Genomic DNA, 16,437 nt, shown 5'->3' on the forward strand with positions numbered 1-16,437 from the left:
ATAATACTGTCCATCAATTAAAACATCTGCATTAATGTGAAACATTAGCATAATCAAAGGCACTTTGAATAACATCAAAATGTTAGACTTACTCCCGTAGTCTCAGCACAGTAAAATATTAAGTATAAAAACATAAATCGTCCACCAAATTCTCACAACTGCAGGTGTTTTATAGATAGGATTTTTCCTCCAGGTACAGTCCAAGTAAAATAAGTGTCGCAGAGGTGAGAAAAAACAAAAGAGAAAGTCTCAGTTCTTCTTATTCTAAAATCTGAATCAAATCATTCTAAGCTGGCATAATTTTCCCGAGACATATTTAATACATGTTTAATAATAATTTAAAATCGACGCACGTCTACGGTTCTGATCATACCCGACGTTTTAGCTTTTTACCCTTTTTTTAATTTGTGACACTTGTCACTAATCAAGTCTTGCAAACTAAAACGCTCATTTTCATTATGTGTGATATGTGAGGAAGCTAATTAATGATGAGAAAAATAATGACCGATAGAACCGTTCTAGATAAATAATGTCATTTATAACGTAAAAATATGCGCAATTTGTACTTTGTGGCTGTTTCATACAGATGTATGATTTAAAATAAACAAGAATAGAAAAGTCCTACAATAAGTAGGTATCTTGATATAAAACCGTTAAGATCATGCAGCGTCCATAGTTGTAGAACTTATTACTGACGTACCTCTAGGTATATGCTCAGGGCCTAAGAATTATAGATCATCCACAATCACATTCTATCCATATTCGTAACTTCAAGTAAGAACCACTTGCAAAAGCTTCAGTAATAATACACAGCGTAAACTGCTGCGACACAGAATATAGACTCCTGAAATGAATAAATTCACATTTCATAAAAACGTATGTTAAATTAGCCCCGTTTTCATGTTTTTGTGGCACAAATGCCATGCCGAAAGAGCTTTGTATCTAATGTTATATAAAAAATAAACTCTCGACAACTTTCCAATTCTGTCCAATATCAGGTTGGACAAAGTACGTTGTGAATGAAAGCGTGAAAAAAATATCTTACATTCAAAAAATTATCGTGAGCATAGCTATCAGCTTCGGCATCCCATATGCACCTGGTGCCCATTTTAACGCCAGCACCACGATGCTCTCCCATCACGACATTGACTATATACTTATATCGCTTAAATTTCAAATCTGAAAAATTGTTAGCCACGAAGGAGGTTAAGTTGGCGTCAGAATAAAAACAGCAATTCTAAACAAACAAGAAAATTTGCAACATACCTTTAACTTTGTCTCTAATGGTATCAGCAATTTCTTTACACCATTTGCGCGCCTCTTTTGGATCATACACTCTCGTAGAGAGTTGATCGGAAAGTACGTTGTGAATGACTTCCTTTGCACTCATAGGTTTGAATCTGTTAATAAACGTCAGATGCGTGTTAGTTAAGGCAAAAATTATCAGTCTCTCATCATTTTAATGCACGGTTATTCTTACTTCTCAGAAAGTGGTGGTCGAATTTGATAAGTTGGCTGTGCAGCGGTCTGTGCCTGCTCCGAACCCTCTAGCCCAACAAGATTTGCGTCGGATTTTCTCTCGTCTTCATACTCTCCATCCTCAGCCTCACCCTCGGACTTATGTTCCGATTGCGAAGACGCCCGTGCATTATCCGCATCTTTGCTTTCCATTTCTTCGTCTCGCTGGATCAACCGATGTTAGACACTTTGGCAGAACATTTGAGGTTGTGAAATGTGACAAGTTGTGAAAACAAACTCAGCTGGTTGCCAAGTAACCATGCGAGTGTTGCGCCATCTCTTGGCAAAACCTGGGACAGGCATAACAAGTCTTCGCGGGATTTTCAAACGTTTAGTCGCAAATACTTCATCGTTGGTTCTTTACATTGTTATTATGATTACGGATAAAAAAAACTTGTTTAATATATGATTATAAAAATACATAAAATATATATTCCGTACATGTTAAATGTAGATTGACGAAAATACAGTAAGTACATACACACATTTTACTACTCTTGCGTAATTAGGAATCATCTATTATTACTGATTTGCACTATACGAAATACGAATAAGGCACTTTGAAAAGTAAAAAGAAAACTTTTTGTCGTTGCAGTCTCCTGAATTAACCGTAAACCAAGATGTGAAAAATTCATTTGAATTTCCTACTTCAAGATTCTACACAATTTTATAGGCACATAAACATTCGTTTTAATTTAATTGACGTGGAAATCTCGCTTATTTGATTCTTAGCAAATTATCGAAGAGCGAAAATCTAGTCAATGCTTTTCCCTTGCAATTCATTCGAAGCACCAATCTCAATTCTATTGACTGAAGATATAATATATTTTCTCAGACAACATCAATTACGACGCTCTAAGATTCTTAGATTAGTGTAGCATTGGTTTAAAATTAAATTCATAAAATTGATATTTAGTGGATTTGAACCTTATTATTAGTTGTATGTAGTTAGTAATTTAATCACGTTGTAGTATAAAAGGAAACGCCTCATTTTCATTGGCGTGAAACTGAGTGGAAGCAAAACTATTTGGTAGTTGAAAAATGGAGTTTCAAGTTCTCCATAATCTGTTGGCGTTGATACATAACTTCCTTATGGCACAGGATCGATAAGGCTATTGGACATTCATATTGAACAGTTTCAACGCATTTGGTATTCTGTCCATCGCCGAGGAATTTGAATTCCGATATAGAGTCCACTGAAATAAACATAAAGTTCATTTGAATATAAAAGTGAATATACTCTAAAGGCAATCCAGTTATCCCCTGTACCGCAGAAATGTTTCCACATAATAATCTGACCAATAGTGTTCCAAAATTAAGTTGCTTACAAATTGCGAATAGAAACTTATAGTAGTACTAAAAACTTACAGCAACCCCAGTTTCCAAGAAAACAAGTGCGATGCTCAGAACTTATGATAAAATTACCAACGCCTGGTATAACAGCAAAGTGCCCTAGTGCTTGGTTTCGGATCATCGGCAGATGACTTAAATGTTCCATATACTTCGCTGAATACTTCCAATGCTCATAATTTCCACTTTCAGCAACAATTACGAAATCTTCTCTGAAATTGAAAAATTAGCATAGTAGTGTAGCTATTGATTAAGTAGCCACAACTCACACATCTCTTTCTCCTTCTCCGTGTAAATTTAAATACACAGGGTCATTTATTCGTTACTGAATGTGAGACCGGGATGACAGAGAGTCGATTATGCGAGTGCCGGGTAAAATGGCAGCATCAACCGCCGTCAAATAAATGACCCAGTTTGTATCACATCTTGTACTGATGTGCACCCAAGGATATGATCATTTTAGACTATATTGTCAACCCTGATCTTAATAACGAAAATTTCGGATAACCAATCAATCTAATTTACAGATCATTCAAAGCTATATGAAAATTCTTAAATACTTACATCGTAGGATTTAATTTCTGCATATTGCTAAAGTCTGCAACAAATTCCCACACCACATCGGGTTTTGTATCTTTGATAATAGCATCGAAAGATACGTGATGAGTTTTCTTAAAAATGAATAAAACGTAGATGGTGAAAAGCGTTGCAACTATGGAGGCAAATGTTCGGATCTTCCATTTCATTGGATTAAGGCTACCCATTTCTGAAACAATTATCACCTATTACATCCTAAACATTCCACAATATCAATTGAAAAAATCAAAGCTTTCGAATAAAAAAGAAAAAACAACCGAACCAGCTGTAAAATAATTTTTACAACCCTTTAAACAATATATTACTTTAGTTAATGAATCATCTGAAAATAAACTGTGACACGGAAATTTTTTTTTCAAATTCAAAATATTACGCACTGCAGATAGAAAATTCTTTCAACTATATATTTTCAAAGTTCTATCTTTCCTGAATTGAGTTTTTACAAATTCAAATTTCCAGTAAACCAATTGTGCGAGAGTCAGTGAAACAAATGATCTAGTTAGCATTCTTGTTTTGAAGCGTCAGGGTTTATTATAGTTGATGGAAACACTTTTAGGCTTACCAAGCGTTCCAAGTTTGTACTTTCCGCAACCCGTCCGAGCCGTAGTCCTCTTTTGATTATTCTGTTGCGATACACGAATCTGATAGTACAGCATCCGCCAGCGATCTTTCACTCCGCTCCGCGCTTCCGAATGATTCCCGGATCCTCCCACTCCCGATTCCCCCCCTCCTCCTGCGCCCCCAGCACCGGCGGTTCTTCCAGATGTACCAGCAGAAGATCCAGGAGTAGAATTTGTAGCAATTGACCTCATACGCATACGCCGCATTATTTTATGCGAGAAAATATTCGGCTATGATTCTCTGGTGATAAATTGAATGAAAATATGAAATACATGATCCATGAAAATTTCGATAATCTTTTAAAAATTAATTCCACTTCTCTTTGTACATCGACTTGACTGCTTAATTGTTTGAAAAGTTTCAGATCGCTTCGAACCGTTATTAACTAATTGGAAATTGTTATTGCCACAATGTGAAAAACAGCAAATACAATGACATACTTACGTATTTCTGATTGCTAATATAACACATCATTCAAATCAGACTTGATACTGTAAGGTGCGGCTTAATTGACCGCTTGAAAGAAACTGGCGCTGCCGAAAAAAACGAACTTCAGTAACACCGGTATTATACACTCCACTCGAGGAAATAAAATCTCTAAACATTTACATTGAAGTCATAAACGCTATTTTCAATCCCTACCCACTTAGAATATAGAATACTCATGAATTTCAGGATCAACCGTGTAGGTATTCGGACTGCATGTAAAAAATAAAATTCTGATAATAACGTCTTCTTGTTTCTGTTTCTGCTATTGTTCTATTTTGAACTTTTGTTTTCTTTTTTTGTTGTTGTACGCATCTAAACAAATTATAAATGAAAATAATTCAAGGCATGTTTTATAATCATAAATATTTAATATAATACGTATACACAATATATTATATTACTATTCATGTGAAAATAAGAAAAGTTCTAGTGATAATATTCCTAATGGACAATGTATAACCATTATAAATTTAAATCTTGATCAGAATCGACTGTTTTTATCTTTTACAATTTTTTAAAGACGATAATGTCATGCTGTTAATTTAGTTGTCATTTTATCAATTTCAACTGAATGCCTCCACGACCCACATCAAGCTTTGATCTTTTTTCTGCGACACATAAAACTACATTTCACCAAATTACAGGATAGAAGTGTCCCAATACATTTTCTGCAACATTTTTAATCAGTCTTCTCAATGAGAATAATTTATTTATTCAGCCACTATCATAATATTCCATAAATAAAATAGTTAATTTCGATTCAATGCTCTACGATAATGGTAATGCACCCCTATTTGATTATTTCGTGCAACTTGAAGGCTTGCACAGTATTTGCATTACAAAAAGCGTTGTTAATAAACTGTTTGTAGATGCATAATCAGCGTAAAAGACACAATTACAAAGTCGTTTTTCTTCTCCTAAATCTTATAAAGTTGTACATTAAACTGATAATGTTACCTATGCAGAGATTTCAGTAATAATAATTTATAGTGTACACTTGAAGTATACCTATGCCCCAGTTAGCTTCCTTGCTTTTTATTATTGGAAAACAGATTATCTACATATTTTGGTAATAAGGAATTTACAGTTGCGGGAATGTACATAGATTTGAAACAGGAAATCCTAATTATTCCACACTGGTAACCTGTCGCTAGCCACAAGTAGCTCCATGCATTCGGATTCCATGAGACCTGTAATAATTATTGCATTATAAAATAGTAAATGTTAAATATGCAATTCAAGAACATCTACAACGATAAAAATTGCAGATAAGGCTATGACAAATATTCCTCAATCCTCTAGTATGCAACACTTCACCCACCCTATTCACTGAGGTAAAGGGATATGACTCCAAAGGCACCATGGATAATTCGTCCGTTTGCAAAGCTCTTCTTTGCATCTCCGTTGGGACGGGTTCCTTCATTTCCTTGAAATATGTACAATAAATTTCATTTTGTCGCAGTGAATGATAAGCATAGAGCTTTTAAGAAACGTACGAATTTACGAAATAGTGAAATCAGTAAAATAATATAAAACTCACATAGGGCATATCGCAAAATATAATGCCAAAGCGATCTTTGGATTCTTTGTAAGTACTTGGCATATACTTGTAATCCGCAGAAGAGTTTTCAAGATCTTGAGCATTACTATTTCCTGGTTTTACATTGTCTGACGTATCCGATTCGCACAGATCCACAAATTTAATAAAAGAACTTAACTGAAAAGTAAGACATAACACATTTCATAAACATTACTCTTCACACTTTCTTCTACTATTCAATTCTTACATGTCGTTTCTTTGCAACCGATCTATCCGCATCTATTCCGGTTAGTAACTGATGAGGAAATACTGTTTGGACATCCCCCGCTAAAGACCCATGAGCTATTGCATTGGCATAATCAGACGCTGAAACAGACTATATCAAACATAGCTACACATCTTATCAGATATAAAAGAACATTGACTGATTTTATAGATTTAAGATGTGAACAACGAGCTAATTTTCATTGCGAGGTAATGTTAAATAATTCTTACGTAAACTGGAGAGTTGGTGGATAATCCAAGGCATATTTTATAGCCATATTCTCGTAAAGCAATGAAATTCGTGCAGGAATGATTCAGTCTAAAATACAAAATAATTATAATCACAAAAAAATCCAACAAGTTTGAATCATGAAATAAGTAATTAAAAATTAAGATTTACCCAAAAACATCGTCGTAACTATTGACAACAGCTGGCCAATGCGTCAGCCAAGTGCCATCTACTACCAAACCCCTTTTCCACGTACTTTGTGGGCCACTTGTATTCTCTAAATCCCAAAATTTGCAGTATCTGTCAAATCCAGCTGTTGCCAAAAATCTCTTGCCTCCATAAGGAACGAGGGATACAGCTACACCATAAAGATGTACTTCGTTAAATTGTATCTCATCGTCATTGAATTTGGATTCTTGATTCTAATTGTTCTAATGCTGATGAGTTTATGAGGAAAGAAAAACTCTTCGAACTTTCGTATTTGGTGCGAAATCAGCGTTGCACAAAAGGTAAAAATTTGGCAATGGAGCAATACATACCAGAAATGGCATGACCATGCGCGAAAAAGTGTTGCACAGAATTTATAAATATTGTGTTTTTCTGCTTTTTCAATAACAGTGGTGATGTGGTCGTGATATTCCATACTGCAATATACCCATTGGAAAATCCCGCAACTATTGTGCTGAAATATTAAGAGTATCTATCCGTTACAGCTGTTTATATCGTTGTTATTTCAATTCATAATAACAAATTATGAGTTTAAAAAAAATGGACAACAGTTACACTTACTCGTGATCACGTTCTTTGGTCCAATTCAATTTTGTACACTGCCAATTCTGTTTACCATCGTTATACATTATAGAATTCACGACTAAAGTTATAACAGGGTCAGTCTTGAGAATACGATTTCTAGAATGAAGAATTAATTCAGTTTAGTGTAAGGCTGAATGTATTTTATTTTCAATTGCAATGTAGTATACCAAGCTTGTGTTATAGGCCATTACTTATGCATAAATGTTTTGTCAAAATATGAATGAAAAATACCTATTGCGATCCAGATATAAAGACTCCAGCTCTTCGGGAAATGGCATAGAGTATATATGAACACATCCATCGGAACACGCGGTGGCAAGAAGCCCCATTCTTTTCAATGCAGACTGCTGTCCAATTTTTGAACTGTAATTGGAAAGAACTTTGTCTTGGTAGCAGCCAGACGGGCACCATTCCATACACCATATTGTTCCACTTGTGTGTGTAACAGCGTAAGCTAAATTAGGCACACCGTTGATAGATCCATCTCTGGTAGTGAGAAATAAGTATACAAGATTAACAAAAAAAAATTGCTTCATGATTCGGAAGTAATTTTCCTCCTTGTATGAAACCGAAAATTCTATAAAACTCACTTGTTGTTTAGCTTGCCGACATTCCAGATCTGTATAACATTTTTCCCCATATAATGACGACCCAGCGAATATTCACTTTCCATTTCTGGATGCGTACTAACAGCCAAGTATTGATCAACATCCCGTGAAAACATTGGAGTTGGAATTGGCAACCAAGCCATTGCCCATACGGGACCACCTACAAAAAATGTAGGCATACCTACAAAAAAGGCTGTATTGTTGATCCTTCTATCTCATCTATGCAGTTCTTAGTTACTGTATTTTGAGAAGTTTTTAGTTGATTGAGAAACAAAATAGAAAGGCCAGAGATACGTAAATTTTAAATTCCCGTATTGTCATGTTATTATTCGGCATTGTGACATTATGTTTCTGTATTCCATGCATTATAATTCTTATAATTTTTGCAACGCTCGCAATTTCATTACAGGTTACAGGCAAATTTGAATACAACCTTATTAAGTATGAAATCGCAAAGATACGTAAAAAGAGCCCATTATTATGGTAGCAAAATTACACGTAAAAAATAATTAATCACACATCGTCTGTTTTTGTTAGTATGCGAAGCTTAGTACATCACCTTGCTCAACGGCTCCTTCGAATCTATTCCACCTCTTCCATTCAATGGGGGAACTTTGGTTTTTATTTTGAATTTGTTTCATTTGCATTGTCTTCATAGCCATCGAAACTTTAAGCTCTGGTAAATAACTATCTGCCTCCTTGTTCTCCAATAATTCGAATATATTTGGTGGAAGATTGAGGAAAAGGTTGAGTTGGTAATTTTGTAATTCACTAAATAAATGGTTCATCTATTATTTTTTGATACAATTCGGTGATTGTTATGATCTAATTAGCCAATAGATTTATGATTTAATCTTCAGTAGTCATAATAAAATTTACAAAATTGGTTTTTATTTAAAAAAAAAAATTTCATTTCGTACTTACAATTCCAAGGTCCACTTTATAGCTGGTATATAAGGTTTATTTGCATGGACTACTTCTTCCTTTGCTAAGAACTCGATTTTGTACCAACTTTCTGAAAAATATTTACATGAACCATGTGGATTAGAATTATGCAATATATGGCACATAAGAAAATTGAAATTAAAATTATACCCACTAGGTCTTCTTCTCCAATGGAGAGAGACATGACTCGTAGACTCATACTTCTTTCTGGTTTGGCTATTATTGGACAATTCACCGTCGTCATCATCACTATATTCTTCAGAGTTCGACTCGTCTCCAGAGAAGACATTGGACATGTGATTCTCTGTTACATGATGCTCTATATCTGCTTCATTCTCGGAAGCAAACTTGCAAATTTTGCAGCTGAAGTTCTATACAAATACGTACATATTGAACAGGTGGGTTGATTAGAAATGTGACCAGAATCCTCATACGTGAGGAATAATACTAAAGATTTAAATTACCTTCCGGGGAGTAAAGTTACAAAAAGAATAATGTTCGTATATGTCATCAATGAGTGAAAAGCTGGCAGTGCAACCGGGTTGTCGACAGTGGGCAGTCCCCGTAGTTGCGAGTTGTTTTTTCCATATTGATTTAGTGATACCAGGAATTGATTTCTTAAGCTGTGGCTTTTTGATCAATTTTTTCTGTAACAATAGAGAATAAAGATAATGTGATTAAAATTATTCCGCACTAACTAGCCCAAGTCAACTCAATTTATCTTACAATTGACGGAGATGTTGGTCGTGACTTTTTGGAAGGTGGACCATCAGCTTCTCCCACAAGAGTGGTAAACTCGGATATTCTTGTAATCGCCCTACAAATGCAAACATAAATGTTCCATCACCATAATAAAGTGAATAAGAATAAACTTTTCACAGTTTCATTTATGAGTATTCACCTCTCTGCAGCTTTGCGCTTTGAACCAGATGAAACGGGTTTAGATGAAGAATTTTCTGCAATCGTCAAACGTGATGGCTCTAGTGGTTGCTGCCTATGCACTCGGTGGTGGACTTCCAACGACGATGGCATCATAGTTCTGTGGCATATGGGACACGTCATTAGCAAAGCGTCTTTTTCCTGTAAAATTGTATTAAAATTAAAAAATATTTCCAGAGACTGAACAGTCTGCACAACTAACTTTTTTGATCAATGAAATGGTAGTATGACAATAAATATTAGCTGTTACTAATTCCATAGATAAATTAGAATACAATTAACTTTGTAGTATTATTTACTGACCGCTATGGTTTTCCCGCAAAACTGTATGTGGGATACAAAACCAACAACGCTTCGTTTTTTATTACCACATTTTTCGCATATAAGGGTTCCTTTTTTTCTCTTGTGAGCAGCAACCAGGACTTTAGTCAACAATTTTTGGTCATTTTCGAAGTCCTGAAAACACGTGAAACATTTTAACCCAACTCGTACATACACATTTCAATGTAAGTGAATTTTTCAACTATACTTACTAATATAGGATCACCGTCTCGCCAAGCCATGTTATTATGTGAATTCAGATTGTGCATTGACCATTTATTCTTCGGCATTTCTTTGCTGCACTTTGCACACTTTACAGTTTTATCCTCAGCCTAAGAACAAAAGCAGTGAAATGCTTCAACACAATAACGCAGAAATATACATGTGAAAAACTTTGATACTTACTTGTGGCTTATCATTGTCAGATTTGTTAGCCACTGCCAACTTATCAACTTTGGGCGATGTATCAGCCATTATCGATGCATCAGATATCACCGATGTATGAGCTATTTCCAATTCGTCTGTAGAATTTTCTCTGCTTTCAACATTGCAACTAACACCTGCCCCTCTACCTCTACCTCTGCCTCTGCCTCTACCTCTACCTCTACCTCTACCTCTGCCCCTGCCTCTTCCTCTTGCTCTACCGCTACTTTCTTCTGTTTTCAATGATGTACCATTATCGAGTGTAGCATCTTGTTTTGGAATTTCATCATTATTGACAACGTAATCGTGTAATTCCATATCAGGTGAAAGACTTCTCACAATTTCGACACTTTTCCGTGATCTTCTTCGTGTATTATGTACATTTTGAGTGATAGTTGATGCCACTACTGCGTCATCATTTTTAATCATATTTTTCGTCTGCTGATCATCCAATGGTAGCGTCATTCCTGAATTACGCTCATGAATCCTTTTTGAATCAGCTGGCACAGTATTTCGTATGATTCTATTTTTTAATTTATCTGTGGATATGCTGACATGACCTTCAATTTGTAGATTCTTATTAAATTGACTAGAATTTTGTACTTCAGACGATAAATCCGCCAAATTAATGTCTCTGCGTTTTTCAATGTTCCGAGGAGTACTACATTTTGATGATTTAAGTATAGAGGATAGGATGGGAGTCACACTTTGGCGGTCACCACTACCATTTTTAAGAGAATTGCTCTTTAGTAAAATTCTATGATTTTCAATCTGCGTATCAGTGACGGCAAAACGAACTTTGCGAATTTTATCCTCTTCATTTTTGACCACATTTTCAGTCGGCAACACCAGTCCCTCGACTGTTTCTCCTAAGGCTTCAACTTTTGTAGCATCTACTTTCGCCATCAGGGATCCTTAATCTTCAATGTTTTACAACACCTTGTCAATAGCTGATAAATAAAAAATGAATCAATTTTTTCTTTCCTGGCTAGAGTTCAAATTCTTATTTTCAATCAATATTGAATATTATTGAGAAAAATCGACTGTGACAGGTCTCTTCGATTTTTTGTTTTTGGATAAAAATTTTCGAACTCAAATACTTACATTGTTGTTCGATAATTGCAATTATTGCATACATTTACTATTAAGTAAAAAATTGTGCTCATGATCCAATCGGTGTCTTCGGGTGGAAGTTTACTACTGCTCATCAGTCTATTCATATAGCTTAATTTATTAAAATTTGGGCCCTATCAAACTTGCCATTAATCTGGTCCATCTGAATTAAATAACATAGATATTACAATGCAAGTATTCGAGAATGCACATTATCGACAAATCGAGGTCCAGCATAATTGTTATACGAATAGCATCTGGAGAGGAGTAAAATACAAAAAATCTATGCAAAATATGCATAAGGGAATTATATAATTGATATGTAATCAAATAAATCAACAAATTTCAGAATAAAATAATACGAAACTTGGGGACTTGAACATGAGATCAACGTATGATGAAACAGCTACTGTGCTATATTCACCAAAAACGTATCAGATTAGCTGCTAAATTTGAAGAAAATTTTATTGCGAAAACAGATTTTTCAAGATAAATTAACAAGCTCCAGTATGATAATTGAATTATGATTTAATTGCGAACCAGGTAGTATAAGAATTTCGAAGTGACAATTACCTTCCACCTCATAGTTTTCAGGTTATGTACTCACTTTAGACAGCACACGTGATTGTGATATTACTCGTCCTATTAGCAAGCTACGACGTGAGAGAAAAAAAGTAATAACAAATTACTCTTAGAAAATGTTTGCGGATTGATTTGAGCTTGTGAAAAAATTGTCCACATAATATGACCGAAGGTCTCGAACCGCTGCAAACTTGACTCCCTTGCCTTTCTATTTCATTGCCTACCGCACCATGCCAAACTACGCGCAGATTGAATGGAAATGGCAGCCTCCATTTATTAAATTCTGTCCATTGACAGTGCGCATGCGCGTATAACGATTTTCCTGGATGGCTAAGATCTTTCCATAGGTATGTTTATTGAAACTTCACGACCCGGTAATTGGCTGGAAGCATACGACGCAAGTGGCTTTTGAATTGCGAAGTTTGCATCATTCATATTTATATACAAAATTAATGCTAGATGGAGTAAAGTTGAACACAGAACATCGGTTTATTTTTTTGTTAGACTTATGGTTTTATTTCACAAGTTCAATATAAATTTACACCATTCTCCTGAGTAGTTCATTGATTTTGTCCTCACGGTTTCCAAAGTCACCACCCTCAACGTAATGGTTAGTCTTCTTGCGCCATCCGCCAGTCGGGGTGTTCAGCTAAAAAAAAAGAACATGAGAATTATTATACAATAGTGAAGCGCCATAGGATCTGATTAAATCAAGCGCCATATCCCTAATTTTATATTAAAAGGGTCTATCATGAATAGGATTACCTCACAACTAGTAATATATTCGACAATTGTTTGAGATATAATTTACAACTTACAATCACATTCATTGTCAAATTAAAAAAAAATATCTCGTATTAGTTTTTGACATAGTAGGAGACTATAGAGGACAAGGTCTGCTTTATTGTCATGCCTATGTCACATTATTTGGGAAAAAGTGGATTGGTAAAGAAAATTAGTTATTTTATTGTTTCATACCTTGAAGGGCCACAAGAAGTTGCTGGCGAATTTGAACTTGGCTCCAACAGTAAAGATTTCATGGATCAAATCCTCAGTACAGATGATATCCGAACGGCCTGTAAGTAGAAGATATCGTTTATTATTGTTAATACCAAGCAAAATCGTACAACGTTGTTGAATAATTGCTAGGCTCAAAAAAACGCTCAATTATCAAATACAAAACTAGGATTTTGTGTTTTTTGCTAGACAATAATTCATGATCTAGAATTGAACAAGCTTGTGTGGATCAATTCTAAGCTTGATATTATCATCTAAAGAAAAGCATTTTCAAATCGATCCGATTTATTTGCGACAAGATGGAAAGGAGAAGCTTTAGCATTTGTCAACTCCCATGGACTTGTCGCGATGAATAGACTGTAAAATTAGGAGAGCATTTCCATTGTAGAGACAGTTCCTGAATATAAATCACTTAAAACTAAAGTAAATGAGAAATAATATGTATAAGTCGCCTGAAAAATGACAAAATATTCTACACTTACTGAGTTTCTGTTCAATAATGGCGTTGCTCGTGATGGGAATGCGCTGCTTGTTTATCTTTGCAAACCCTCGTTTGTAGATTAATTCACGAACAGATTTCAGATTTGGGTACCCCCAAGTGATGTACGGCTCAACAATACGCAGCATATTAATAGTAGCCTTGTTCAGCTTGATGAAGACACCATTGTTGATTTGTTTAAGGCGGAACAGCTGCAAAACTTTTCGTACTTTTGGAGCAACTTGGTTCACACTGAAAAGCACAAAAATATTTATCAAGCAACAGTATAATGTGCCATAATTTTGACACAAATCGTTGAGGAATCATTTGCTGCAAGTAATTAAAGTAGTTCTCTAAACTGACAATAAATCATTTAAAATTTATATTCAACACAACATGTTTGAGTTATCTGAACTTGGCAGAGTAATATATTGCCAAGTATTAAGACGAGCTCTTATTACTTTTTGACATAGTAGGAGGTAGTAGAGCCGAAATAAGACTCTACCACCATGCCTATGTCAAGTATCTGCATATTAAAATAGGGATAGAGTTGTGTGTAAGTAAACATTTTGACAAATGATTTTTGTTCAAATGTTGGTGAGGATCAATTGATTGGATAAATTTTGTATATGGTCAATATAAAAGATGTATAATAACTATGGTTTAGTGTTGTTGTATCTTATGACTCACCCACGAATTCGGATAACAAACGCAAGACGGGCCTCGCCAGGAATGTAATAGTTCCCGCGGTTCTTTGCTTGTCTCATGAGCCTGATCTCATCCCTTTCCTTTGCTCTATATTCCTTAACATATTGCTCCGCCCTTTTGAAAATTTCTTTCCTTTTTTTGTAGTGATCTGCACGACGCTAAATATGAATAATATTTCAATTTATTAAAAAACTTTTCTAGTCCAACTCAACATTTAGTGATTAGTGATTGAAGCACCTGAAACATGCTAACACAGTTCGAAATATTTACCTTAATGGACACCTGAAGACGAGCAGCCTTGGCGGTGTCACGGCGCTTCCTTCTTTTAAGTACCGATTCTGGTACTGCCGGTAATTTCTTTGCCGGGGCAGCAGGTTTCTTTTGCCTGTAATAGAATGAATATGTTTAAAGGTTATTAGCAATAATGTTCACCTGATACATAAATACTTCTGACAAGTAATGAGTAGGACGAATCTGAGTTTAATTTGGAAAAAGGTTAGGATTGTATAACAATGCTTTTGTTTACAATATCAACTACCAGTGAGCTTTGCAACTAAAGTGGAAATTTCTCAGCTCAATCAGCAGCAAAGCTTTGACAGATTAAGCTCATCATTATAACACTCAACGAAAATAATATTAACCACTGTAACACATGTTTTGTATGTTTCATGTGCTGAACAGACCACAACTCGGTCTCTACTTTCCTCAACGAATTGGTACAGTATACTCTCAAAAATGAAAAAAATAAATTATACACAGGGTTAATTACCCATTACAGAAGTAAACGGTCAATATTTAAGCTTTATTATTGTACACTAAATGTCAGATGGCCAACGATTAAGAATCAAGAATAAACTCTACTTACGCGTCCGCCATTATTGCGGTTGGAAAAGAAGTCTTGAGGCTGCGTTTGCGTTGGTTATGATAGAAGCGTGAACCGACTACAGTTGGTTATTCACACTGTTCTCACACACCGGAAGTAGCGAGGGGTATCTAGGGTTATTTTTCCTAAGTTGACGTCCCGCTTATTTCTCAGAATTCTGCAGTATTAAGTCCACGGGCAATACACGCGAGTGAAATTAATATTGCAGATTTGAATAAATAAGGGATCGGAATACGTCACGACAGATTTAGAATAAACCATCCCTAGCTAAATAATTCTGAAAAATGTGCTTTGAAATGTCACATATCGAGCCCTAACGAAATTTGACAATTAACCTTGGAGGTAAGATATTAACAACGAGCAATAAGATGATAAAAGTTTTTCCATTGATAATATGATATAATATAATACTGATTAAACATACTGAAAAGATCACGACAAAAAGTAGTCAAACGATCAGTTGTCAGTTCCATAGGCCTCAACTTTTGACCAATCAGATCTGTAGTATAATGAGAAAGTGTTCGATAGTTCGCTGGTCGATTATGAAATGGTCACCTGTGACCATTTTGAACTTTCAAATTCTCAGTGATGAAATGTAAGAATGTTCACTTACATAATCCGTCAAGTTATAAACTGATATTCTTATGTAGTTATAGTAAATTGAGGCCACAAGCATCCTTATCACGTGCAGTTTTATAATAATAATGGTAATTATAATAACATTTCACTTAAGGATTGTTAAAAATAAATTAAATGCAATATACACAATCCTCGGAAGAGGCATTAAGCGTTGTCGTGTAAATTTTTACAGGCAAAACATTTCACGTGATGAGACTGCCCAATTCTATTGAATTATAATACATCTATGAATCCATGGCACGCCATGATCTTATTGTATTTTAAATTATACAAATCGTTTTTACAAGGTGTCGACCATTCATTTTCCTTACATAATTGTTTGATTGTGAGAAATCTTATTCAAAAATCTTTTTTTTCAGT

The 16,437-nt window shown here is 35.0% G+C and overlaps 3 protein-coding genes across 4 annotated transcripts; all 3 read right to left on the bottom strand.

Moving 5' to 3' along the window:
- Nucleotides 1-174: 174 nt before the first annotated feature.
- Nucleotides 175-1,833, bottom strand: LOC124415818 (dynein light chain Tctex-type protein 2B-like). The gene is made up of 4 exons (XM_046896472.1): nucleotides 1,481-1,833; nucleotides 1,267-1,400; nucleotides 1,046-1,179; nucleotides 175-844 (listed from the first exon to the last, which is right to left on the bottom strand). The coding sequence occupies exons 1-4, from the start codon at nucleotides 1,669-1,671 to the stop codon at nucleotides 797-799; spliced, it is 507 nt and encodes a 168-aa protein (XP_046752428.1). The 5' UTR covers nucleotides 1,672-1,833; the 3' UTR covers nucleotides 175-796.
- Nucleotides 1,834-1,927: 94 nt separating this feature from the next.
- On the bottom strand, nucleotides 1,928-15,523 carry LOC124414976 (60S ribosomal protein L7). Of its 2 annotated transcripts, XM_046896218.1 has the most exons (10): nucleotides 15,421-15,523; nucleotides 14,826-14,940; nucleotides 14,538-14,713; nucleotides 13,852-14,099; nucleotides 13,331-13,428; nucleotides 12,900-13,001; nucleotides 4,028-4,157; nucleotides 3,433-3,634; nucleotides 2,887-3,080; nucleotides 1,928-2,714 (listed from the first exon to the last, which is right to left on the bottom strand). In XM_046896218.1, the coding sequence occupies exons 1-10, from the start codon at nucleotides 15,429-15,431 to the stop codon at nucleotides 2,542-2,544; spliced, it is 1,449 nt and encodes a 482-aa protein (XP_046752174.1). In that variant the 5' UTR covers nucleotides 15,432-15,523; the 3' UTR covers nucleotides 1,928-2,541. The 2 variants fall into 2 exon arrangements, with proteins under 2 accessions (XP_046752174.1, XP_046752262.1); XM_046896306.1 differs by lacking the exons at nucleotides 1,928-2,714; nucleotides 2,887-3,080; nucleotides 3,433-3,634; nucleotides 4,028-4,157 and having other exon boundaries at nucleotides 12,891-13,001; nucleotides 15,421-15,446.
- Nucleotides 5,494-12,495, bottom strand: LOC124414846. The gene is made up of 21 exons (XM_046895982.1): nucleotides 12,344-12,495; nucleotides 11,762-11,933; nucleotides 10,640-11,607; nucleotides 10,447-10,566; nucleotides 10,217-10,369; nucleotides 9,876-10,054; nucleotides 9,701-9,791; nucleotides 9,439-9,621; nucleotides 9,129-9,345; nucleotides 8,954-9,044; nucleotides 8,589-8,800; nucleotides 8,012-8,210; nucleotides 7,653-7,907; nucleotides 7,398-7,517; nucleotides 7,148-7,290; nucleotides 6,780-6,966; nucleotides 6,611-6,698; nucleotides 6,363-6,491; nucleotides 6,116-6,292; nucleotides 5,897-6,001; nucleotides 5,494-5,765 (listed from the first exon to the last, which is right to left on the bottom strand). The coding sequence occupies exons 3-21, from the start codon at nucleotides 11,561-11,563 to the stop codon at nucleotides 5,595-5,597; spliced, it is 3,744 nt and encodes a 1,247-aa protein (XP_046751938.1). The 5' UTR covers nucleotides 11,564-11,607; nucleotides 11,762-11,933; nucleotides 12,344-12,495; the 3' UTR covers nucleotides 5,494-5,594.
- Nucleotides 15,524-16,437: the final 914 nt, after the last annotated feature.

Source organism: Diprion similis, chromosome 1 (assembly GCF_021155765.1).
Source record: "Diprion similis isolate iyDipSimi1 chromosome 1, iyDipSimi1.1, whole genome shotgun sequence".
Lineage (NCBI taxonomy): Eukaryota > Metazoa > Arthropoda > Insecta > Hymenoptera > Diprionidae > Diprion > Diprion similis.